The 26,059-nt window shown below is 37.7% G+C and overlaps 1 protein-coding gene across 4 annotated transcripts in view; it reads right to left on the bottom strand.

Annotated features, from left to right (window-relative positions):
- EYA1 (EYA transcriptional coactivator and phosphatase 1) overlaps positions 1 to 26,059 on the bottom strand; it is an 89,907-nt gene that overhangs the window by 17,475 nt on the left and 46,373 nt on the right. For 3 of the 4 annotated variants that reach the window (XM_010153497.1, XM_010153494.1, XM_010153495.1), the window contains 2 exons: positions 25,071 to 25,154; positions 18,948 to 19,037 (listed from right to left, as the gene is read on the bottom strand). In XM_010153497.1, coding sequence (XP_010151799.1) covers positions 18,948 to 19,037; positions 25,071 to 25,154 — 174 coding nt within the window. The remainder of the gene's footprint in view (positions 1 to 18,947; positions 19,038 to 25,070; positions 25,155 to 26,059) is intronic. The other variant, XM_010153496.1, reaches the window with a different exon arrangement.

Raw genomic sequence — 26,059 nt, 5'->3', positions numbered from 1 at the left:
ATAATGTGAATAATATGACGAACATAACCTAAGAGGATGCCGAAGTATTACAGTCGCAAATCTGCTGATTATAGCTAAAGTACGTTTCCACATTTGGTTAATCTTCCTAATTTACCGTGAGAAAACTAACACCACGCTGTCAACTAATTGTTTCAATACCTTAGTCTGCAAAGTCAAATGAGAGGGGGGGAAAAAAAACCCCACCAAAACCCAACCAACAACCAGCCTTCAGAACAAGCTATTTTCATTTTGCCTTTACATCAGCGTGCCCATTGAGACAGCCTGGAAGCTGGCCAACTTGCAGGAAGTGATTGCTGGGATTCTCTGTTCCTCTCATATCTGTCATTACACAATTATATCCACTGCTTCATTTTCCCTACTGAACAGTAGAGAAATTTGGTCATCTACATGTGAGAACAGATCTGGCAAAACAAGTTAAAGCTGCAGTCCTTTACAAATGTGATATATCTGAAAAAACTTAATTAAAAAAATAAAATCCTCTAGCGTACACTGTTGTGTTTTTTATGCAGCTATTTATACCAGTTTATGTCTTTTCCAGAAATAAGATACACACCCTTTAAGATACAGAATGTGCTGGTTTTGGCTGGGAATAGAGTTAATGAGCAAGTGACTATGTGGTGCTTAGTTGCTGACTGGGGTTAAACCATGACAATACCCTTCCAGATTATCATCTGCTCCACAAATACTCGTCACTTCTATAAGCCACCACAGTGTGCTTCTTTGGGAAACGTAGGCTTAAAGATTGTCAAGGAATGTTTTTCCAAGCAACAATTGCACATTCCAAAGCTAGTTTGTGAATGATCATTTTTCAGTATAAATCTGTTGGTTTCTACACCTTTTTACTCATAGCTGCACTTATCTTCCTGAAAACTTAAAAACAGACTGCTCCAAGTAGCCTCTATTCTAATTTTAGAAAAATGGTGTGCAAGGATCCCAACTTTATTTAATGGTAGTCAATAAACTTGACAAGTAAAGCTCTGTTTTTCACTTGACTAGAAGGACAGCAAGATCTCTAGTATGTATACAGGTTAGAAAAACCGACATTTCATAGAACACCCCCTATATCCCACATATATGTGTATGGCCTGTTCCAAATGCTCCTCTACTGTACTTGCTAAATATACAAATACCTCTATGCTTCCTTTCAAGCCAAGGCAATAAAGGCTGAAGTGCTGAACTTCCTAACCCATCATCACGGAGTGCCTGTTAACACACAGCGCAAATCCATGTGAAAAAGCGGAGACTACGGTTCGCAGGTTCTCAATACTGGCACTGAATTGGCAGGACCTGTCATCTCTGTCTAGCCTGCACTTTGTGACCCTAACATTTTCTCTTCTTTCCCACCACAATTATTCGGCGCTGAAGGAAAAAAAAAAAGGTGCAGATTACCTGTGGGTCAGGCACAGGATATGAAGAACAAAGAGAGTTCTTGAAATCCACTTCATTCTGTCTGACAATTTGTGGATGAACAGTCAAGGAATTAAATCAGGCTGTGAAGGCTTGCAAAACACTCCCATTTTAAACTTAAGACTATAAAGAGAGGCTTATAGTGTAAAAAAAAAAAAAAAACAAACCAAACCAAACCAAAAAAACCCACACCACCAACCAAAAAAGGCCCAAAATCACAACAAAAACCCAACCTCCCCCTCTAACTGTTAAAATAGCACATCAAAACAAACAAAAAAATTAAGCTATTAGCTAAATAAAATATTAGCTCTCAAACGCTGAGGACTAAGAACTAAAATTATTTGACAAACTCATTTCCATAGCCTATGACTCAGGAGTGCTCTCCCACACTGAACACATACCCCTTTTAGAACGCACAATGAATGCCATTCTTTCCTAATAGAAAAACTGATTAAAATCCTATTTTGCTTGCTCACACAAACAAGTGCATTTGGATTAAATATGATACTCCTAAAGTAAACAGTGTTTGTTCCAAAATAAATACAGATCTTATTCTGCAACGTGTGTTACTGAAGTAGCTACACTAAAATCGTTTTCATTTCAGCTGCACCTTGTAACTGGAAGAATCCAATTTACAATAAAATACGACCTAGAGAAGTATCTATACAGCAACTGTAACATGACAGTTACATTTTACAGCAAAAGAAAACTCTGTTTTACTAGTTCTTTTTACCTCATAAGTGACATGAGGCAGATATTTCAAGAATTGATAGCATCTTGGTGCATACTGCTCAATACACTGAAATCTTTCTATTGTAAAAGAAGACCAAAACATAAAATTGTACCTCTAGCCCAGGGTCAGCAGACCTCAGAGAAATCACAGTAAGTGCAGTCCTCCAAATCCCAGAGCTTTCTCGTTTGCTTTAGGGTGTAGATTTGTTATTCGGGTTGCAGTTAAGAGATACTCCCTATCGTTCTGAATATGCTCATTACATACCACTTGTTCAGACAAGATAAAATATGAAACTATTTCTGTAATGTATGATCTTACTTAGGAATCAGTTCTTGCTACAACCCTATTTCTGCACATTTTGCAGGAAAAGAGAAGTGTCAGAGAAAGAGTTTTACCCATCGATAGAAACGGCTAAATAAGACTCCAGTTTATCTCCTTAAAGAGTCTGTATCACTCCTGGAGAGGACAACGTTAAGTTCAAAATGTCAAATTCACTTTATTTTACAATCACATTGTAAATACCTTCTTTACGACATGATTCATGTAATCTATGGATATATACATTTGTAAAAAGAAAAAAATTCTTCGACTAATGAAAGCCAGTGAAAATATAATATGAATGTGTTTAGAGAAGTAACAAAAGCCATGAAGCTGGTCAGCATGTCATGAATTATTCCCAAATGTATTAACTTGAAAGTATGCTTTTAGGAACATATACATTTTATTGAAACTATATACTAAAGGCTGTTCAAATGTATTTAAATTCTAAACAATTTCAAAATGAAACTCATGAAAAGAATGATTTTTTCCATAAAAGCCTGAAAACAACGTCTCATATCTCAGGAAATGAGAGTGCTCTTGTGGTTCACGTGGAAATTTTCACAAAAAAGACGTAAGGTCACTCTTTCAGTCCTGCGCAACCAATTCATTCAGACTTGCTGTGCCTTGGTGCTGTTGATCATCTCCTAAATGCATGTGTTTGAATGAAAGCTACAGTGCTTTGGGCTAACCAGTCTCCTTGTAATTATCCACTAATGGGACACTGGGATTAATCCACACTGGGATTAAAATGCTCTCTATTAACCTTGCCCGTACAATCAGCTAAAACTTTTACTTCTATGGGCAGCCTCAAGACTTTTGCCCACACTTTGTATTTTTCTCCTTCCTTTTCTTTCCCCCTTCAATGTTGTGGTTTGTATGTTGACCCCTGTGCCACTGCTCAGTGGCAGAAGTAGGGAGTGAGCTGAGGCACCATTGCCTTGCCCAGTGGGAGCAGAGGATGACTATCTGCTTCACCAGAGCCCTAGGAGTGCCAGCTGGATAGGCAAGAGTTTTTGTGCCACCTTACATTTAGAGAAATGGAGAAGCAACAGGAAGGTAAATAAAGTGATACAGTGATGCTACAAGCTTGGTAGGCTCCCATGTATTGCAGCTGAGCTGTACATGTGCGAAGACCACTCCATCTGATTTTCCTGAGAAAGGAAACCATATGAGGCCCATCTTCAGTGGCACCTAGTATGAAGGTACTTGTTACCGGCCACATGAAATCATAGAATCCTAGAATCTTTTAGGTTGGAGAAGACATTTAGGATTATCAAGTCCACCACTAAACCATGTCCCTGAGCACCTCATGCACACAGCTTTTAAATAACTTCAGGGATGGTGACTGAAAGAAGTGGAGTGGTTAACAAGTTGCATAAGCCCATAAGAATGATCTTCTCAAGTAAGTTAAGAAGGTATTTGTTATTCTTCCTAGCTCTGACACTTAGGAACCACATTCCACAACAGCCAGGCATCATGCATTTTGGATGGGTTGAAGCTTTTAGCTGGGCTTTGCACACACCAGCAAAGCCACAGTTCTGCCTATGAATAATGACTTTGTTTTGAATTTCTATTCATCTACCTACATGTGCAGTGTAACTGAGCCCCACATTCATGAAGCAGTACATCAGCTTTCTGCAAGTCACCCGTCATTGTAGTATCACACAGGCAAGAAACTATTTCCAGTCATTCCCTTATATACATATCAGGGAAGATTCCTTACCATGATTTGTATTTCCTTTCCTTCCTTCCTGCAGGGAAACTGAGCTGTTCCTGGATTGCTACTGTGGAAAACTAAATGCAAATAGATGGGCTTTGTGTCTCCATCTGAATGTGCTATGGTAACAGCTGCAATGCCTGTTGGAAGGGAGTCCACCATTGGTGGTGGGTTCATTAGACAGTGAACTCTCCTACTTTTCATAGAACTTAAGAGTACCTTAAAAATGATTTTTACTCCTACAAATGAACATAGTGCTGTAAAAAAAGAACCCTCTACTGAAGCTCTTGGAATAATCACATTCAGTTTTCCCCGAACTTGCTGTTATCAGAACTTGAATCGCAGGCTCCTCATAAAGCACACCTAGCCACAGCCTGGTTGGGAGGTTCCTGTTACAGACATTACAAACATCAGGAGGAGGTGCACTCTTATTTTGGCCAAATGAGAAAAGGCATTTTTGAACAGATACTCTTCTGTAGGGCCCTAGATGACTCTACTTGTTGACTAGGAATTGACTAGTTCAGCTGTCAGCCTTAGAGTACTTGGGAATGGGAAGGAGATAGTTCAGCTAGCTCTGTCTGAAGTTTTCCTCTCCCTGCAACCAGCCCTTGTATCTAACCCTGAATAGGGCTTATGCAACAGCCTTTCCTGTAATTCCTTAATTGTTTTTGAGTTTGATGGCCCAGAAATTTATTTTCAGTATGCTCTACAGGCCTTTCGACCTTTTTTGTAAGAAATTAGTAGAGTTGTTTCTTATTCAACATCCGGCTTACCAATTAGGAAGTAAAGAGCCAAAGGTTTGTTCAGACTTTCCAGGACCCAACCTCCAATCACAGCCAAATCAGACTGTCAAAATCAGATAGGTGCCTCAAGGACAACAGATATTTTCCACAGCAGTAGAACCAGACCCAGTGGTCTGAACATGACGTTCTGTCCATTATTCATTGCTAAATAAGGGTCAGCTGGCAAAACCCCACCACTTTATGAAAATCTGGACAGTTACATGCTCAATTTTTGTATTACCAGCAGCAAATATTCACATGACCACCAAGAATGATTACCTTCAACAATCACCAAGAACTGATTCTGCTTTCAGCCTCATCTTTAAGTATCACACTCTTTTCCAAACTATTTTCCAACAAAATTATTTCTTTCATAGATTGGTTTTTAAATATTTCTAGTGAAGAAACATTTCTTAGAATAATGAAGAATGCACATGCTATTATTCTAGTTTGAGAGAATGTGAAATGTAATGTTCTTAAGAAATTTATTATCTTTAGCATCACCTTAGGCAATAGTTACTTTCGGGTCAGTAAATCCAACCCTTTACCTCAAGAGGGGTTAACCTTCACTAGTCAACAGTACTGTTGCTCTGTACTGGATAATTCTTTTTTTCCTGACACTGACACAGCTAGGTTGATTTTCTTTAGTGATCATCATTGGTGATCCCACCACAACAAAGGAAATTCACGCCACAATGCTACGCCGAGGTCTTGCAAAGCTCTGAAACAACTTCACAAATGAAATGTTTTAAATAGAACTGGGGCAACTGTGCATGAGGGAAACAAAGAGCAGGAAGCACTCAAGGCTGCCCTGTTTACCTCTTAAATAGCTGCTGCTTGCTGCTTAAAAAAAAAATCCCAGCCAGAACAGTAACAAACCCCTCCATCCTCTGTCAACTTTATGAATGGTTGAACAATTAAAAGCCATGAAGTTGCTGTAGGGTTTGGGGAAAATCAGTCAACTTTATTCCTCATCTCGAATGGAAGATAACACCAGCTCTAACGGCAGTGCTGCAGACTTAATCAATGGCTTAATCTTTTAACCATTCTGAAAGCTTATCACAAATTGAACCTAAATGCAGTAACTGTTAATTAAGTTCATTAATATATTAATACATTCTCCCTCATGCTTGCCTTTTAATAGTATTATTTCAAAAAATAATAAAAAGCCATAAAGAAGTAAAAAATAGACAAATGATACTAAGAAATTTTTAAAAATAGATAAATATTATAATTATGATATAAAATAATATTAGAATCTAATCAAATGAGAACATTTCTCTCCTTTCTCCTGAATTATTTTAATTCACACCTACCCATATTTTATGTTATCTTGAGGACAATGTTATAACTTCACGGTAATTTTACTGATTTCTGGAGCACTATTTCACACTCCTGCAACTGAAAGCCTATATGGCTCACTCGCTTTGTGGACAAGAGAAATGGGAGGTATTAAACGATGCACACAATCACAAGTAACTTGTTTTGGAATAGCAGTACTTAGAGGAGAAAGACTGATTTACTGTTGTTCTGATTTCTTATTTTTCAACGGGTTACCCCATCATTTTGTAAACATAATTTGTCACCAGCACCAGCCAGAGTTCCCTGTAACTACTTTCTGCCTTTCTTTCAGATCTGTTATCCCTGCTGAGAGAATCTACTAAAGAAGAATTTTTCATACTGACACCAACTGTAGTCTTGCTGTGAATAACCACATTCCCATAAAAATCATTCCATTTATTGCAAAGTTGTTGGCAGACCATAGGAATAATAGTCAACTCAGGAAACCTTTTATCCTGAAATCACATAGCTTAACCCTTTGCATGACCATATGAAGTTTATACATGAAAGCTGTATTACCACACTGCTAATTTAATGCTTTAGTACAATCATTTTTGTTGTTGGCAAGTTTCTTAAATTATTTTTTCACAGTACTTAATTAAAAAGAAAAGGGGAAAAAATACTGAATTGGAATCAATCAAGCACTATTCAGTTTTTTCTCTTACTTGCAATGTTGTATTTAAAAGACTCTTGCCTTTTTTAGTACATAGAATAATACATCAGCATAGATTCTTGGTGTGGTCTTGATTTTAAACTAAAAATTTACAGTCATATGAAACTTTTCTCCTCTTTTTTTTACCTCCTACAGTAAGGAAAGATGCATGAGTTCACAATGTAATAGAACAATTAGGAAAAATTGTTTGCTACATGAATTTTTGTGAAAGATACTTCTGTTAGTCTTTAGATTTGCTTTGTTAAACACCAAACTAGTGTAGATTAGATTCAGGAAAGAGCCATTAGTTTTGTTAGTCAGTCCTCTTGACAGTTTGGGAGTCAGAGGTTGCTTGTATTCAAATTTCTGTCTGAATTTATTAAAAGCGATGGGACAAAAGGGGTCGGTGTATGTTTTCACTGCCTTTTCTATTCTGTTCTTCATCCCTTATTTGCAGGTTATTATGGCTTGATTTATGCTTTATTTATTTTACCAACACCATAATGTGAGCTTCGGACTTGTAAACACACCTTTTAGAAAAATATATGCTTTTTTTTCCCCCAATAAATGAATTCAAATATTTGACTTGTATTTTTAAACTTTTCAGTCAGAGAAAATTCTTAGAAAACCTCTAATTTGAATTATAACTGCTGCTACGATTGGCTCTCCTCATGTTAGGGAGGGCATTATTCCCCCGTGTATCCATACTTCACATTCACAGTTCCAGTTATACAAATATGCAGAAATAAAAAGAGGAAATCTTTCAACTGATTGAAGTGATTCTCCACAGCTCAGAAAGGATCATTTGCTTAAATATAGCTGATCTTTCTTGTGGAAATAATATTTCAGCTGAGCTCAGTACTCCTGTCAGCAATCTGTACTCTGCTACCAGGGAAGAGGTAAGAACTACAATCTCCCGACTGTACAAAGTACTGCAGGTAATGTTCAAAAAGTGCCCAGAGTGCCCTATTCTGACCGGACAAGGATCTTGGAGGGAAAAAACCAAAACCCAACCCAAACCCAAAATCAAATACTCCATTCCTTCAATACCACATTGTTTCTTTTGTTAAGCTTTTCATTTACATTTTTGAAAATCCTCATGAAATCCTCATGGTTTAACAGCATACATTAAGATCGCTTGAGTCCACTATAGAATCACTACAGAATCACCAGCTTCTTGACCGCATCTAAACACAAATTTTAAAAATACAATTAAGAGCAGTCAAATTTTACTTTAAAACACAGAAGAATAAAAGCGATACTGCGACGAGTAAAGGGAATAATCTCCTCCCCCTTTCTTTAAAGTCTCATTAGACCATTGAACTGGATGAAATTCAGATAAAGCCCTTATTGTAACCACACTGAAACAGTAGAAATCTCCCGAGACCGTGAAACTCAAACATTTTGGGAACCAACTTCAAGCACTCCTTTCGTGCTTTTAAAACAAAATGAATGAAAGACACTTCGTAATTTTTCTCCCTGTAGCAACATTTAGATAAGATTCCTACAAAAACCCCAGCACAAACAGATCCATTTAAAATACATACGCATACATAGTTTCCTAAAATTTAAACTGCAATCACAGCAGTCATATGTAACCACAACAGCACAAACTGCACGATGGCTCTCAAGATACCAGACAACTGCACTGATGACATTTTAAATTTGTGATAAAATGAAACCTAGGCTGAAGAGGCTGATAGAAACTACCTACAATGTACAGTGCTAAGATGCTTACGCTGTGGTTTCAAATCTTTGTACTTATGTGAGGATTGGCTAATGTGCTCTCATCCTGAAAAATGGCATGTAGGATAACACTTAGCTTCGCCTAAGTTTCCTAAAATAAAAGGTACATCATTTGCAGAGACTAATCCACTTAAAACAGCAACCTGAATAATGCAAATCTGAGATTTGTGGTTTAAGAGGGTAGGCAAATCAACAAGGAGATAATTTTTTTTAAAGGTGACTATTTCGTTCTCTTCAATTTATCTTCTGGAGTTTGCACTGGAAGAGTCCAGTGAGGAAAAAAAATGGTTTTCCTCAAGGTAGTGGAATCAGCACAAAATAACTGCATTATGTGATCAGAGTGGGTGGGCTGGGAAAGATATTTGAGTGTAAATTAATGTTGGTCTTAGCTGGAATAACTTGCACTCTTCAGCATTTACAGCTGCACCAGGGACAAGACTGGCTGTATGAGATTTTACACAACTGTCAGCTTAATCAGAGACCAAACCACAAAATCTACTGCTCAGGAAGGTTATTGGAATTCATTAAACTTTTTAGACTATAAACTAATAATAGATTACTTTGGAAACTTATGAATGAGTCATAACTACAGTATTTACATCTGTACTAGCAGACAGGATTTTGTTCAGTGGTATTCATCATATTTAAAGGAAATTAAAAAAACACTTTGTTCACATCAGCTCCATAAAATATTATAAGCCAAAGAGAAGCTTCTTTATGCAAGAATAAATGGAAAACAGCACATTAATTGATAGTAACATTAACTGCTTCTACTATTAGCATGAACTATTTAGTCATTCATTTGGCATCACTGTTCCATTATTTTAGTCTTCTCTAATAATTTAAATAATGAATAAAGCCTATTCAAATCTGAAATGACAAGTCTGGCCGTAAGAGGCCTTCAGGATGAATCACATCATTACCTAGTTTTGGATCTAACACACTGAACCATCAAGTAATGTATCACCTCTGTGCTTAGGGCACAATCTGCGTTGGCAGAACAGCTCCGTGGCAGGTAACCGGGATTTTGCAACCCTTCAAAAGTAAAAATTCAGTAAGGGAAGGTGTTTATATGTGTCAGCAATATAACGTAAACCAGTGTTTTGAAATCTGCTAATAGATTGAAAGCAAAAGCACAAAAATAGACTGCAAACTTCTCCATCTGTTAAATTTCTTAATTTCCATCAACCCTCAGGCAGGTTTTTCAAACAACTATATTGTTTCATTATTAGTTATGAGGGAATTTCCAAAGTGCTGTCTCATGTCATTCATTATATAACAGTTTTCATGCTACCCTTCAGGGCCTGCCGCTGCAGCACAACACTAAGGTTTCTGTTGCAATTAAAGCTGCCATACGTGGGTTAGATCTGCAATTCCAGTAACAGATCCTGTCTACATGCTACTTTGATGCAGATATTACAATGGCTTCCAGGTACCTTACCATTGCCCTTCAATACACTATCTCCTGTGCTGTCCGATCCTGAAATGTGGGATTTCAGGCTCAGCAGAACCTACCTGTAACAGACAGGTACAACTGTTACCATGAAAAGTATGTCAGCATTTGGTACTTTATTTCCTGGGAAGGGGAGAAGAACTTTAATTCTGTCACTGGAAGGAACATCTTTGAATGTGTACTTTGAGAGTGTATGCAGACAATATGTTTTGTTATCTGATAGAAATTACTTTAGGGTACCATTTTGGAGGCAGATTTAATATGACTAGAAGTTAGCTTGCTGTCTATCACAAATTTTTTTCACTAGCATGTATGCCATCCAGAGGGAACTTGACAGGCTTGAGGAGTGGGCCAATGCAAACCTTCATAAAGTTCAACAAGGCCAAGTGCAAGGTACTGCACATGGGTGGGGGTAATCACCAGTATCAATACTGGGTGGTGACCTGATTTAGAGCTGCCCTGAGGAGAAGGACTTGGGGATACTGGTGGATAAAAAAAAATTTCACATGATCCAGCCATGTGCATTTACAGCCCAGAAAGCCAACCGTATCTTGGGCTGTATCCAGAAAAGCGTGGCCAGCAGGTCGAGGGAGGGGATTCTCCCCCTCTACTTTGCTCTTGCGAGACCCCACCTGGAGTGCTGCATCCAGCTGTGGGGTCCCCAGCATAAGAAGGATATCGACCAGTTGGAGCGAGTCCAGAGGAGGCCATGAAGATTCTCAGAGGGCTGGAGCACCTCTGCTATGGGGACAGGCTGTTGGGCTTGTTCAGCCTGGAGAAAAGTTGTCTCTATGTAAATCTTATTGTGGTTTTTCAGTATATAAAGGGGGCTTAAAAGAAAGATGGAGAGACTTTTTACCAAGGTCTGTAGCAACAGGACAAGACAAAAGGGGTAATGGTTTTACACTGAAAGAGGGTAGGTTTAAACTGGACATAAGGAAGAAGTTCTTCACAGCGAGGGTGGTGAGGCACTGGAACAGGTTGCCCAGAGAAGCTGTGGATGCCCCATTCCTGGAAGTGTTCAAGGCCAGGCTGGATGGTCTAGTGGAAGGTGTCCCTGCCCATGGCAGGGGGGTTGGAACAAGATGGTCTTTAAGGTCCCTTCCAACCCAAAACATTCTATGATTCTATGAAATGCTCTTTACTATACGTTGCATGTCAACATATTACCTCACAAAGCATGCCTGCTTAGTCTTTAGCTCATGTGTACTACAGCAAAATCTAGCCATCCCAAAATAGAAGCCCTGATACCAAACAGCAGACTACATGGAAGTCATACTGGTTACTAGCTCATAAGTACAGACACCTGAAACACTGCGATGATTAGTGATGACCAATGGCCTTCTGTTTTAAGTGTTTTCTTTTTTTTTTCTGTGCTTTTAAAAGAAGTGGACTTTACTTGAATTATATGAATAACTCAAACTGGAACAATTACAACTGACAAAAATCATCCAAAATACAGAACAGTAGAACACAAATTAGCAAATACAATGGAAAACTGGAAAGTTTTCTTGGATGACTATTTGCAATGGGTTTTTTTGTCCTTTTTAAAAAAATAATTGTTTGAATACATGCATTTGCTAAATGTCTCAGCAGAGAGGGTTCACATCAGGATGTTCCTGAGGACTAAGACATTAAAGAGACCACGCTGAAGCATTGTTAGAAAGCCAGCTACAACTGTACACAATAACAATTACTACAGCCACCAGACTTGGCTGTCCTTTTTCCCTCTTTATGACAGAATAATCATCCTTGTATCTGTAGACACCATCATCCTTATCTGTAGATAAGGAGACTAATAATCAAGAATTATAAAAGTAGTGACAACCACAAAAATGGATCTTGTGTCACTTCATTCTGCAAAATATATATGTAAAATACATGCACCAGAAAACTGGTTGGTACATAATGCCAGCCAATGCTTACGCTGCAAATGTTCAGAGGTCAGAGCACAGCTTCAGATGCAAAATAATCTGTTATTTTCTGTGCAAAGAAAAACGGCTAAAGTAAAGCAAGCTTTACTTTCTGGTGATCATGTTTTCACAATCCTCCTTCTCTACTTCCTTGGTCTGCCTGGCTATGTCTCTGCAGCTCCCCCAACTCCCATCACTGACCCGACCTCAGTTAAGTTTAAATCTAGACAACATCATACCTGTCACACCTGCCCAAAGCTGGCTCTATGACATTTCCACAGGTGTGAGAGAATAAATGATGGACTTACACACGGCTAATAGTGGCCAACCTGCTCCCCCAACTCACTCTGGAGCTTGCTCAAAGCCTGCACTCAAGGGCTGGCTTGCATCCAAGTAGTTCACTTGTTAGATTACTTGATTCTAGGACCAGATGTGCTAAAACGCTTTCAGGAGGAGGAGCATTTTACCCTGCAGTGGTCATGGTTCTTTGAGATGTGCAGTAACCTGCACACAATAAGCCTGCTGAATGTTATTATTCAATAACGTGTATTATCATAATGCACATGATCCCAAAGCATGCTTCAGAGTGCTACTGTGCTAAAAGTTACCAGCCTAAGTCTGTGGCATATTAAAGTATCAAGGTCTAAGGGGAAATAGTTTCCCTTTCTCCTTCAGATTAAAGAAACAGAACATATGGTTGTATTGCTTCAAAGGCATTCCTACAGGGCACAGCATGGTATGCTGGGGACATAGCTGTGTGCACAGTCACTGAAGGACCTGGGAGGAAAGTCACTTAGTCTCCTGTGGCGTTACTGAGACCTACAAAGGCGAAAATTCTCAGGCTGATGAAAAGCAGAATGTATGTTCCTGTCATGAAGAAAAGGTCTCCTTAAGGCCTAGAAGTGATTTATATGGTACATTTGCTTCCAGCGGCAGGGAGGCAGCCTAGTCTCACCTGTAAGAATTGAAGGCAAAGGCCAAAGAGGGACTAACGTTGGAGAAGTTTTGTTCTATGATCAGGCTTCACGGTTGCTGTGCTGGGGTTTTTTCCCTGTCTTAGGCCTAGGCTCTCCCTACAATTTCCCTGGAGCACCTCTCCTTGGAACAATCCCTTTAGTGCCTGGTATTAGTACAGAATGTATGACCATCTGCTTTACTGCCACGAAAGTCTGCATTGCAACGTGGGCCTTAGAGGTCCTTTACATTTCTTTTGGGAACAGGGGCTCTGCATACTGCTGGGTGTCAGACATCCCAGTCGCATTTCAAGGAGAAAAGCTGCCCTACACACAGCCTTGAGCTTGCACAGAAATACAAGGGAGAGGTAGTGTTGATAAATACTGATAGTCTGATGACTGTAAACAAAGAGAGCAGGCACATCCACACAGTAAATTATGCAGGAAACAATCCACAAAAAAACAGTTTTCATAAAAAAAATACCTGGCAATTAATTTATCCCTATCAACTTCTAGATCTCAGTAAATCCCAGCTAGTGGTTACAGACTTCTAGGAGTCCTGGAGGGATTTACTGCCATATGGGTGGAGAAAAGAGGTTTACAGTGCCAACACAGAGCATGAGCGCAAGGATGTAAATGCTGTTTATTTGCTTTAAACTGTGAAAAGATGCATCTATTTATGTCAGTATCTCAATGATTCATGAGAGCAGTGTAAATGTTTCTCTGTTAATTGAACTTTATTTAATGGAGTGAAGAGGCAGCAGAGAGAGAGCAAGGCAGATGGCTGCTCTTGTTCCGCTCCTCGCTGGCAGCAGGCAGGCAGGACAGAGGAGCAAAGGTCCTGGCCAGCAGCTTGCGGGAGGAAGGCGAGCACTGGCCCCCACCAGCCTGGGCTGCCGCTTCAGCGAGCCATGGTTACAGACAGAGCTGCATCTTATGGAAATCGCCAGCAACTCTAACTCAGGCAGATTTCCAGAGGGGTCCATGCATAGTACTATGCTAATGCGATGCCTTAAAGGTTCATTAAATTGAAGTAACATTGTACTTGTAATCATAAAGTAGTTATGCAGCTATTTCTCACACACAGAAGACTGTGCTTTGAATTTTCATCAGGAATACATCAATATACATCCTGGTGGATTTTAGGTAAGAATCTGAGGAGAAATTAATCAAAGTCAGCATTTCTACTTGTTAGAATGTTACTCCTCTTTTTTTTTGTCTAAAGAACCACAGTAACTGCTTTACAGTAATACCTGATAGCATTCCCTCTTCTTTTATCATTAAGAGAAATACATCAACTAACCTAGCTGAAACTCTCCTACCAAACAGCCATTCATTATAAATGACTCCCATACACATATCATCACTTTGCATATAGAGACTCCACAAACAAAAGTGAATTGTGAAGCCATAAGTGTACATTACCTATCCTTCACTGATGGCAGAAAAATGAATGCTAATCATCATAACTGGGCCCTAGTGCATTACTGCATGTCTCAGAGGTGTCAAAATTAATTCTTTTTATATTATCATAATATATGTAACCTTATTTTGAACCCTTCCGGAAAAGCCTGCACCAAAAACCTGAAATGAACAAACAGAAATAAAAAGCCTAACAGAAAACAATAATAATCATGAAATAAAATCAAATTAATTTGCAGTTTTAATTACTTCAATAGAATTCAACACAGAACAAAAAAAAAAAGGATCTTATTAATAAAAGAGCTTTAGGTCAGAATAATAAAACAAAAAAGATTCATAAGCACTGAACTAGCCTTTTATAATAACATCTTCATAACCATTCATTACCAGCAATTATTCCTTTAACAAACCTACTTATAATATGCACCTTATATACCAAATAAATAAAGAAACTAATCTTTTAGTAGGGTCAGTATAAATACGTAAATACATACAATCTTTAAAGACACAGATGGGTAGATGTCATGTTTCAGTCATATCATCAAGTTGCTAATTTCTCTAAAACACTGGAGCATACACTCTAAAACACCTAATATATGTAATTGCTCCATATACACCATTAAAATATTATACCTTATTATCCCTATCACAACATAATCAGCACGTAAAAATCACACATTCTTTTCTGATGAGATAACTATGGTTCTCTTTAGAGGACTACATCAACGTAGTTATTCCCTCCTGCACGCAATTAAAATTCTACTGTAGAACACAGTATGAGATATTTAAATGAAAATTTTCAACACTAAAAACCTAACCTTCCTATTTTGAAGCCCAAATGCAGATTTTGGAATCTTCTGTAATTTTATTATGAAATTTCTATTAATGCAAGAAAACATTATTTATAGTGTCAATTAGATCAAATTATGCAGTAGTAAACATTAATATTTTCCTTTCAATATGGGAAAAAAGTCATCATACCCCTTTAACACACTGTTTAAGAAATGTTTCTTCAAGATCTGAAATTATTTGCTATTATATCAATTTGGAATTAATTACTTCAAATAAATCTGTGCAAAGTGAAGGAAATAAGCCATCTCTCTTACTTTTTCTCAAAGCAATAAACTAAGAACTAGTACAAACAGAGTGCAGTAACTAATTGTAAGTCTAAGTGCAGCTCACCCATTCATAAACAGAATACCGATTTCAGAACTAGACGGTGAGATCTGACTGATTTTTTTCACTGAGTTTGAAAATGCCAATTACAAATGCCATTATTATTATTATTATTATGCAAAGATCAACATATAGAAAATTAGATGATTCATTTACCTGGCTCTATCCCTACTAAATTAGGATGAGTAAACTAGTTTGTAACTGATACGTGTAGGCACTGATTCACTTTATACAGACTAAAAAATGGCCGCTGAAGTTTAGAATTTAACCTAACAACATCCAATAAATCTTTAAGTTGAGCTTTGAAAAGCCAGTTAGGTCATACACAAATCAAACAGTGCTTCGGAGATCACTGCTGCAACTTTGCCCTTTGCATTCAGAATGTTAAATCAGCTTTCAGCAGTTTTATAAGACAAAATACTTTCCCCCTAACTGGGGTAACAAGAGAGCTGTTCTGATTAGAGCTTTCTGGAACACACTGGATGAAAAGAAGATTTTTATTAAAAAACATTAACTTGTGGTATCTGGAAAAATGTGCATCATAGGCCAAAGTTATGACAGATGACTGCCTGCCCGTAAACCCAGCCTCTCTTATATGCCAGGAAGGGTTCCCTCTGAGCCTGGGTGAGCCGGAGAGCATCAGCTTTCAGGTTCCCGCTTTGAATTATGCCTAGACCCAAAGACACATCTACACTGCAGGTTAGACGTGTTCCAAATCCAGTTTTGCCTGTCTTCATACTGTTTCTGGGCAAGGATGCCCAAGCTCTGCGGCTCACTGGCAACATTGCCTACAAAATCCTCAATTCCTAACAGCCTAGACGTGCACATGAATTGGAAAGATTAGGCCTGAGCAGGGTCACCACCAGATCTTCCAGACTCAGTCCTTCATCAACAAGAACAGATGCTTTAAGCCTGAGACACAGCCAAGCCAAATTGCCCACAGTTTTCATGGAAGCCTCTCAAGCTGTAGGCACAGCCTGAACTTCCAAACCACCAAGCAAGGACTAGGAATTTCTGAGACGGATGTGAGGAATCTGCCGCAAGGTCTCAGGCCTTGGGAACCAGGCAGGCCCTGCTAATAAAGGTGACGCCCACTAGAATGACAAACTGTGGCTCCAGGAGGGCACATTCCTTCAAAAACATTACATGTCTGCAATGTTTCAAAAACCTGGACATTTCTGGTGAACTGAAGGCCTCGGCCTGTGGCCTGGTCTAGTCCTTACGTGCTGCTTCCCACTACGTACAGGCTCTCTTATGCCCCCTCCTCGTGTACTTCTCTGAAGAGTACCCTGTGGCAAACCACAAGCACAAACGCACTCTTCTGCGTGCTGAACATGCTCTTCAATCCATTGGACAGGGCATGATCTTTTAGCTCAGAACTCACATTCCTCAGAAATAAGGACTCAGAGCTCAGGTACAAGGACATGAACATAACTGCTCACTCCTAAGTGCCTCTGTGTATGAAGAAGACAGACCGCAGACACAGACTATTACACTTGGGTTTGGAGACACAAGACAAACTGGATTTTTACAGGGAAAAATGCAAAGAACCAAGCTCATCCAGTGCACTCCTCATGCTTCCATGAACCACCTGGATCAGAAGGTGATCCTTCTGATCCTGATCACCTTCATACACCGTTTCAAAGTTCTTCAGTGAATAAACCGCTATGCTGTACTGTTACGGCTATAACATGCTGGTTAGCAGAAGGTAAACTACTATCCCTAAGATGCGGTTGATTAACTTCCATTAAAGTCAGCACCGCTGACAATCATGTACGAAGAAGTAGCTCCAAGTCTACTGGCTATGCACGGCAAATGAAAACACACTGAACTTTATTGAATATGCTGGTAAGATACAGTAGTACTTTCTCTTTCTGCTCTGGATAAAATGAAATATAACCAGAAATCAGAAACAGATTTGGAAAATAACTAGCATTGTTACACTTTTCTACAAATCTGAAAAATCAGTCCTACGCATGCAACTCACTAATGGTACTTCTTATATCTGAAACAATCATATGTTTACATAGAGCTACTTTAATGAAAGAAAACAGTACTTTAAAGTATAAAGAAATCATCTATTTTATTGTAAGTATAACAAAGAAATACTCTACTAAGGAATGGAAGAAAAAAAATAAAGCACATTTAAATAATTTCATTACATTCTAAGATGCCAAATCATCTGTGAGTGGTTTCTTTTTAGATGAAAAGAAATCAAAATATAGGACAGATGTTGGACAAACCACATTTGAGGTCTATCACACACTGGCATTTTTCAAATGATTTTGGCTCATCTATTAAATAAGGTGTATTTTGCTTGATTTTGAAAAGGGAAACATCAGGAAATATTTAAAGGCCAATTGCTGCCAATTAACTTTGATCAGCAAAAGTTGCATTTGAATCTTTTAGATTCTTTTGCCTGTCTGGAATAACACACTATTCTAAAATGTAGCAAAACAACAACTTGATGATTAATGTGTGTTGGCAGTCCCACCACAAGCTTGCTTAACAGTTGGATTTTAAATAAACAGCTGTCTTCATAATGATGGGAAAGAAATTTGACTGTTTTCATGTTTTTGTGTTATTAAAATATGATCAGAAATTGCTTTTTTCCCTTTTATGATGAAACAGCCAGGCATTACGGTGACAGTCTCTTTCAGCAGTCCGGATAGTTTTAGAACGATCTCACAAGCAACGCCAAGCCATAGTCGACGTAGGCTGAAAAAGCCCTTGGCATGCCGACACCAGCTCCTCGCCGCACGCCGCAGGGGAAAAGCATGCGCGGCAGAGAAACCCTAGCGTGTAACAAATCGTACCTGCCACCGCGGAAGGCAGAAGACCCCCACTAATAGGCCACTGAGACGGACAGCATATACAACATTAATGATTTCCCTCGGGTTTAAGGTAATACTTGCCCACAGTGGGATGTAAGTGAGAAATCTGTACCCGGCCATTAACTCTTTATAGAAGCTGAAGTTCAATATTTAATGGCCTGTGCAGACTATTGAATTCTAATGTTTACAGATGCTTTTGGTGTATCCACTTCTAAAACTTGTCTACTGTGGTCACAAATACTAAGGCCTGTGAGGACAAAACCCTACCATTTAAACTACTGTAACCTTTGAATGTAATTGCAGACATTGAGTGCAGATATTATTATATATCCCAAAGACTATATTATACAGATATTTTCTAAATGTTCCCATATTGAAACTGCGAAACCAAAAATAATTGTCAAACCATCTAACAACACATAAAAAGAGAAAAGTATTAAATCACCTCTATGTGCTTTAAAAGATTGAACACTTACTTCTAAATCATTAAAGAATAGGTGTGTGTCCGCCAGATTGAAAATCATCTCTTCCATTCGGAGTCCAAGAGATACAGAAGTGGGAGGATCCTTAAAGAAGAAATTAAGTGATTAAACCACCAATGCTGCACCTAATCTATATTCCGGAATATAAACTGGAGGAATTGCTTTTCAAGAAAGATTATTTGATGTATTAGATGCAACATCCACTTCTTCAGTTTAACTTCAGCAACTGTCTAATCCTATACTATAACACTTACCAGTAACACTCAAAAACGTGACTTTAACTTGACTGATAGCATGATTCTGCACCAGGATGTCTGTGGTCACCCTCATGCATCCCTGGCATGGACCCTCTGCTTTCTGGGCAGAAAGGGCAAATACATCTCACCTAAAACTTCTCCAGATTTTACAACTGTTTAGAAGTTTTATGGTCAACCAGGGGCACGATAATGCTATTGTTACTCAAAATAAACTCACACTGGTCGCAAGTGAAAGGATTCTGTCCTGGGAATACCTAGTGACGTTAACGCGAATCACGGTTAATGTTTTATTTGCAAATGGTAATTATATTTAAAACCACTCCTTGATTCTCCACAAAACCATGCTTTAATTGTGCTTGCAGTTTGGCCCACCCATGCAGAGTGAACAAATCTATTGTTTGTTATTAATACATAACACACTTTAACTTCTCTACAGAAATTACCATAACAACTTATTCCTTACTGAGCTAATAAACTCAAAAAGCATGTTCAGCATTGTGGTTACCAAATTCATTACAGATGTTTGTCTTGTTTTGATTTTTTTGGTGTTTTATGTATTTTCAATCTGAAAAATCAAAAAGAAAGCCTAAAAAATACATTTGATATAGAGTTTCTCGTTTATAATGCCAAGAATATATCCAAGCGCACAGAAGCATGAGTTTGAAAGAATGTTATATTATCTCATGACACCCTCTATTAGCAATGTTAGTTTGTTAGGAATTATATTTTAAATAGAACTGCGGAAGTGACAACACATATTTTACTTAAAATAAGTTAATATTCTAAACCTGATGACAACTCAGAGTTAAAAACCAAGAGATGCAGCCCCTAGTTTCTTTTTCCACCTCTCAATCAAATTAATAGGTGTTTCAACATGATCTCTGAACTTTCAAACGTTTTTCTGTAACTACTGGTTAAAAGGTAAAATGTGTCAGTAGCAAAGGATTGGAAAAGAATGGTGATTTGGCAGCCTGTTTGCCTTCTGAAAACGCCAAAACCCAAGTAAAACTAACCAGGTAAAGAATTTCGGAAAGAAGCATTTAGAACAAAGCTACACAGAACACACAAAACATCTATTCTTGAACGCATATACATTAAGTAAGTTTTCTAGTATAAAAAAAAAGCTTTTATAAATGAGAAAGAAAACTTGCATCATGCTATTTTGATGAACTTTGCTCTTAAAAATAAGCCTTCTGTTTAAACTGGCAGTGCCAAAAATGAACATTTGGCTTGTTAATTCAAATGGATAGACTTTAAAACATGAACAAAAGTATCCTGCCTCTGTTTTAATGCTGCTCTATTTGTAGACCTACATCTTCCTTTATTTCTGTAGGCACGTGAGGTGGAAAGCAGGTGATATTTGCTCCCTAGCGATGCCTGAGGCTACTTTTCTCTCTGACATTCTTGCTTATCTTTGTGCCCAGTTATCACCACACCATCCTTCATAGCTCATCAGCCTTTGTTTTTTTAAACCAGACAAGGATTTCTGTTGTGCCTGAGTACTAAGTTCTCCCCCAGAAGTCTCTGCCCTAGTTATTAAAAGGAGTTACGTGGGCTGAAGGTCTATGGTGCAAATGAAGATCACTAGCTACATCTTGATTATAAAGTGCTAACATAACAGTGTAGAACTAATCCCATTCTGAGCTTCCACCCATAAATAGGAACATAATTTTGAAAAGCAGAATAAATGGGCAGACAGAGCATGATAACTGTTATGAACCCATACATTCAATTTTAAACAAACGGCTGTGAATTTATATTTTAAGTTTCAATCTATGCATGACTTAAATTAAACATTTTTATTAAACTTTTTATCACACTTCTGAGTCTGAAAATAATGGCTTTTTGTAAAGCTTTCTGTGAAGCAGTTCACTCAAAGGTATTTTTCAATGGCAGACAAAACAGATTGGGGATTTCTAAAGTAATACTAAAATAATGCCAATTATTAGGTTAATCTAATTAGGACAAAAACAAATAAGAAAATCATTGGCACCCACTGAAAATGTCAGATTAAATACCATAAAACCTAAGAGTAGAAATAAAACAGGTTGCTTTTCAAAGAAAGCTTAATTCCTTGATTAAACACAATCTTTTTCTAAAGAAAGCTCCTCTTAGCATAAAAACTGTGTTAAGCTGCAGCTCTGGATAACCACACATTTAACAGAAGCAAAAGCCTTATTTGCATTAGGGTTTTAAATATCTGTGTAGTCACAATCGTGCAACTGCTCTAGTGAAAAGAACAACAGCCTTGGTTTAAGGCACGGCAGTAGATTAAACTCTGATGTCAGACATTACAGTGAGGGCTGAAAACTAGAAAAAAAAAAAAAAAGACAAGGCCAGAATAATTTTTTTTTTTTTTTAAATAATCCCATACTGAACCTTTTTTTGTAATTTTAAGCCACTAATTGCTAACTAATTATTGTGAGGTGTCACACAATGAGGAGGAAAGCTAACAATCTCCTCTTGTTGACTGGGATTTGCAGGTTCAGTTGGAGTGTCTTTTCAGGTATGGCCAAAATCGGGTACAAATCTCTGAGGGAGGTACAGTTTAGCTAAAGAAAAGAAATACCAATGTCAAACTGCTTAAGCAGGCCTCTTGTTTTGAATACTGGTATTGGAGCCAAAACATTGTCTGTATGTCATTTCTAAATTCTACCCACTTGATTTCTTTGTTTTGTGGAGAAACAAGAAGCTGAAAAACAGGAAAGTTCACTTTGGGTACAAGGCTTATTTTCCACTTAAGCCTACAGGTCACAAATGAAGGGTTAAGTGAAACCAGGCTTTGTTTTTCTCAATCTCTAAAATATATTAAACCACATTAAAATAGCTTATAATTTAAAAGAAAGTTCCTTTCAAGACTGAATATAAATGCTTTCATGGAGAATGGAAATGTACATAAAGACCACAGTATTCTAGTGCCAATACTGAGATGTATTTCCACCTGCTCCAAGATACTAACAAAGGGCTCCAACTTTTTCTCAACTCCAAAACTTAATCAGTTGACATCTGGCTCAAAACATAAGTTTTGAGGTGTGAGAAACCCTAATTGCCAATTACAGTTACCGATAACTTTATATTTGATAAGTCTCCCCCTGTACTTATTAAAAAAAAAAAAATCCAAAAGCAAATAGAGACGCATTGATTTGGTTTCTCTTCTGGAAGGACAAATCATATTTCTACACTAGTTTCATACATTTTCATGTAATTCACACAATTCAAATCTCCCTTAAATAAAAATGTAGCAGTTCATACCATGACTCTGCAAACTGAAAAACAACAAAGCTGAAGGACAAAAGCAGGCAGAAAGCAGAGCAAAACAGCAGCAAAAGGAAAGCAGGTGATAAAAACAGATGAGAAAGTAAGAATATACAGAAAAGGGTGGCACAAGCAAGAAGTTATGAGGAACGAAGCAGAGAACAAGGAAAAGAAAATCAATCCCTTCAGCAGCAGGACTGCTCATCATTCATAGTCATTCACCATGAAACTCACTCAGGCATTATGAAAAGAGCTAAATGCCAAGTTGTTAAAACCCCTATTATTTAATTAGGATATTTTTGTTTGTTTGAAGATCCAGCTTTTGTATTTTAATGATTATGTGAACAGCTTAGATTTAATTTTTTTAAAGGGCGTTTCTAGCTCTCACCACAGTGCAGAAACATATAAGAACATGATCTTAGATCACTCAAAAAGCAGAATACAAGTGAAAACAACAAAATGCCCCTCAACAATCTTTGACTTTTTTCCAGACTGATTTATAATCTGGATTTCTGATTTTAAAGGCCAGAAATCATTAGGAATCACAGTTTAAAAAAATATGCACCTCACATCGCTGCAAATAAACGCTACAATTCTCATATGACAGATATATGTTTTATCATGTTTGCTTAGAGCATTTGACACTATCTTCCTCTAAAGTCTATCCGAATTGCTAAATGTTGTCTGAAGCTGTCAATAAACCAAGAGAAATTGTGATACGAATGAAAACTTGAGGAAACAAAGCCAGAATGGCACACTTCCATGACTGCATCTGCAACCCAGGGATATGCACATTGCTACACACCCCAAAATTCTCTAATATTTTAATATTTATCCACACCATAAGCACAAATGTCATCATCCCTTCCAACATCAACAGACAGTTGGCATTTAGCAATACAGAAGTATTCTGCCACATGCCATGCAACTGGAACCAGACGGCTGAAAGCTACAACTCAAGTAACTGTGCCAACAGTGATGGAGCTGCAATCAGGAGTCACCCACCTCCTGGCAGCATAACGTATTTATATCTCTTCGCAGCTGAATACTATCCACTTTCATCAACCTCACGAATCCCTCAATAAAAGTGTTTATGTTCAGGCCCCAATTAATGAAACCACTGTAGGGAACTAGTAGCAAAAGGAAAAAATATGCTTGCACAAGTACTTCTATAGGAATGGCTACTTAAGCTTTACCAGCACTACTCTACTGCCCAAAAGCAAGTGGTGAGATTCTATGGGCACTGAGCTGCTTTTGTGAGCACTGGGATTTGTTCTCCTCATGCTGAACTGAACTGTCACAGATTTGGTGATTTTGGGTTACCATGCAAAAGCTGGTTTTGGCCTGAGAAACAGAAAAAATCTTTTGGCAAATGTTTAGTACTCTATAAAGCTGTCTATATGTGTCCATACAATAATTGCTGAAGCATTTCAAGTTCTATTGTCTTTTTACTACCTAAATATAAGCTAATAAATCCTAGGAAACCAAGGCTGCTGAATTAACTTCCTCTTCTGACACACAATGAGAAAACTAATTATATTCCTCAAACAGGTGAGCTGCTATTACAGCAAACACTTCTGAAAATACATCACACCTGAACAGGAAAGAAAGGTTGCAGAGCAGTAGTACTTTAGATTTTTAGAACTCAAAACCTATTAAAAGGAATTCAGAACCCGACCTAAGCATGGACAGAAGCAGTAGTAGCTTTGCCCTTCACTCAACTGGGTGTAGGGTAAAACCTTTTAGTGGTAAATAAGCTTTACAAGAGGACAGAGTGATTACATGAAGCCAGATAAAACTATCTGGTTGTTCTTTATGTGTAAAATTTTTTACAGTGACCAAAAAATCACATTGTAGTTATAGCTCAAAGGAGGTGAACATGAAATGGCATAACAGATGCATAACAGCACAAGCTGAGACATTAGCTTTCAAATACAATCCTGGAAAAACAAAGTTTGATCTCACAATGGCCTCCCATTCGTAAACTGTTCTTATTCACCTAAGACCACGTTTCTCTTCTGAGAATTGCCAAGGAAATCCACAGTCTGTACACATATTCACTAGTTCAGTTATGATTCATAGACTGTGCATAATAGAAAGATTTGACTCGTAAGCAGACTTTCCAAAACATCGGTCAATATGTAGATTAAAAAACAAAAGTTAAGGTAAAAAATTCTAGACTCATCTGTCTGTATCCAAAAGTATTCTTCCTCTTGCCTTCTCAGTACAGAGCACGGTTGACTGCCAATTGCTCAGAACTAAAACGTTATTTTAGCAATCCTTCCTGGAAGTTCTTCACCCTCTGCGTGAAGGAAAACCTTTGCAGATTTTTATGATATCAACAGGTTGTAGACATTCTGTATCTACAAACCAAACCTCAAGCAGTCAAAGTATTACTCCCAACGCTATTTAATTATTTTCTGAATATAAGAATTAAGTGTGATGGATGAACATGTGAAACAGCTTTACTCCTTCATTTTATATGTCACAAAATACCAGAACTGGTTTACCTCTAAAAAATCCACTAATGTTCTGGTCTTCCTTGTTTATCACCTATAAACCAGCAAATATCACTGAAAATTTCCACCCGTTTCTTGACACTTACCCTTCCATATCTGTTAGCATAGGACCCTGTAAGCAAGGAATGGAAAATGATGATTGTCTCATCCAAATCCCAAATGAATACTCTCTGTAAAAAGAGAATCAAATCAATGTGTTCCTCTGTGAAGCTGATACTTGAAATGGAAAGTTAAAATTTGAATCAGTAAGCACACAAATGAGAAAATTGTATTGAAATGGTTATATATTAAAACCATAGTTTCCTTGCCATTTATTTTCAGAACTAACAAGTTTTTTCCAGAATAGGGTAATACAATCTGTTAGCTTTTTACTACAATTGCTATTATATCAAGTCATTCTATTAGAATAAAATTATAGTTATTGTCAAGTACACACAGAAAATGAGATTGTACAATGTATTATTTTAAAGCCAGATGTGAGATAGAAACCGAAATATATGAAAAGAAGCCTCTGAAAATTAAATCTTCGGGGTCTGAATTCTGTATTTCTACAAGTCTTACAAAACAAACTTTGTATATAACTGCTCTTGAAAACTACCTCTAAAAACAAAATCAAGAAAATTGCTGTTAAACACTTAAATCCCCTTAATCTATGTTCATTTTTAATAGATGTTAGGCACCTGAACAATGAAAATTATGAATTTAGATGCCGCATGTGTAAGAATTTATGGCATCAGTAAATAATTCTTTTGCTTACAGCCAGTGGAAAAATATGCGTTTAAATTTGTCCTCTGAACACATAGAAAATGGAATTTTAATGAAAAATAAAGTGTACAAATACTTAAATCCTGGTGATATTGTGTTTCCCATGATGACAAATGGGCTAAGCTTTTGGAAATGAAAAGTAATGCAGTGTGGACACTTGTAGCTGTGGTGTGTCACTGGAGATGTGTTCTCAGCATAAAGCATGGGCCACTGAGGGGAATGTGAACATAGCATGAGAGAACAAAACCCATTATTGTGCTAGAAGTGTCTCCTGTCCAAACACAAACTTTTCTTTGACTAGGGAAAAGCC

The sequence above is a fragment of the Eurypyga helias genome, unplaced genomic scaffold (genome assembly GCF_000690775.1).
Source record: "Eurypyga helias isolate BGI_N326 unplaced genomic scaffold, ASM69077v1 scaffold6036, whole genome shotgun sequence".
Classification (NCBI taxonomy): Eukaryota; Metazoa; Chordata; class Aves; order Eurypygiformes; family Eurypygidae; genus Eurypyga; species Eurypyga helias.
The sequence above is the reverse complement of the archived record's forward strand: the minus strand, read 5'-3'. Positions and strand labels throughout refer to the sequence as shown.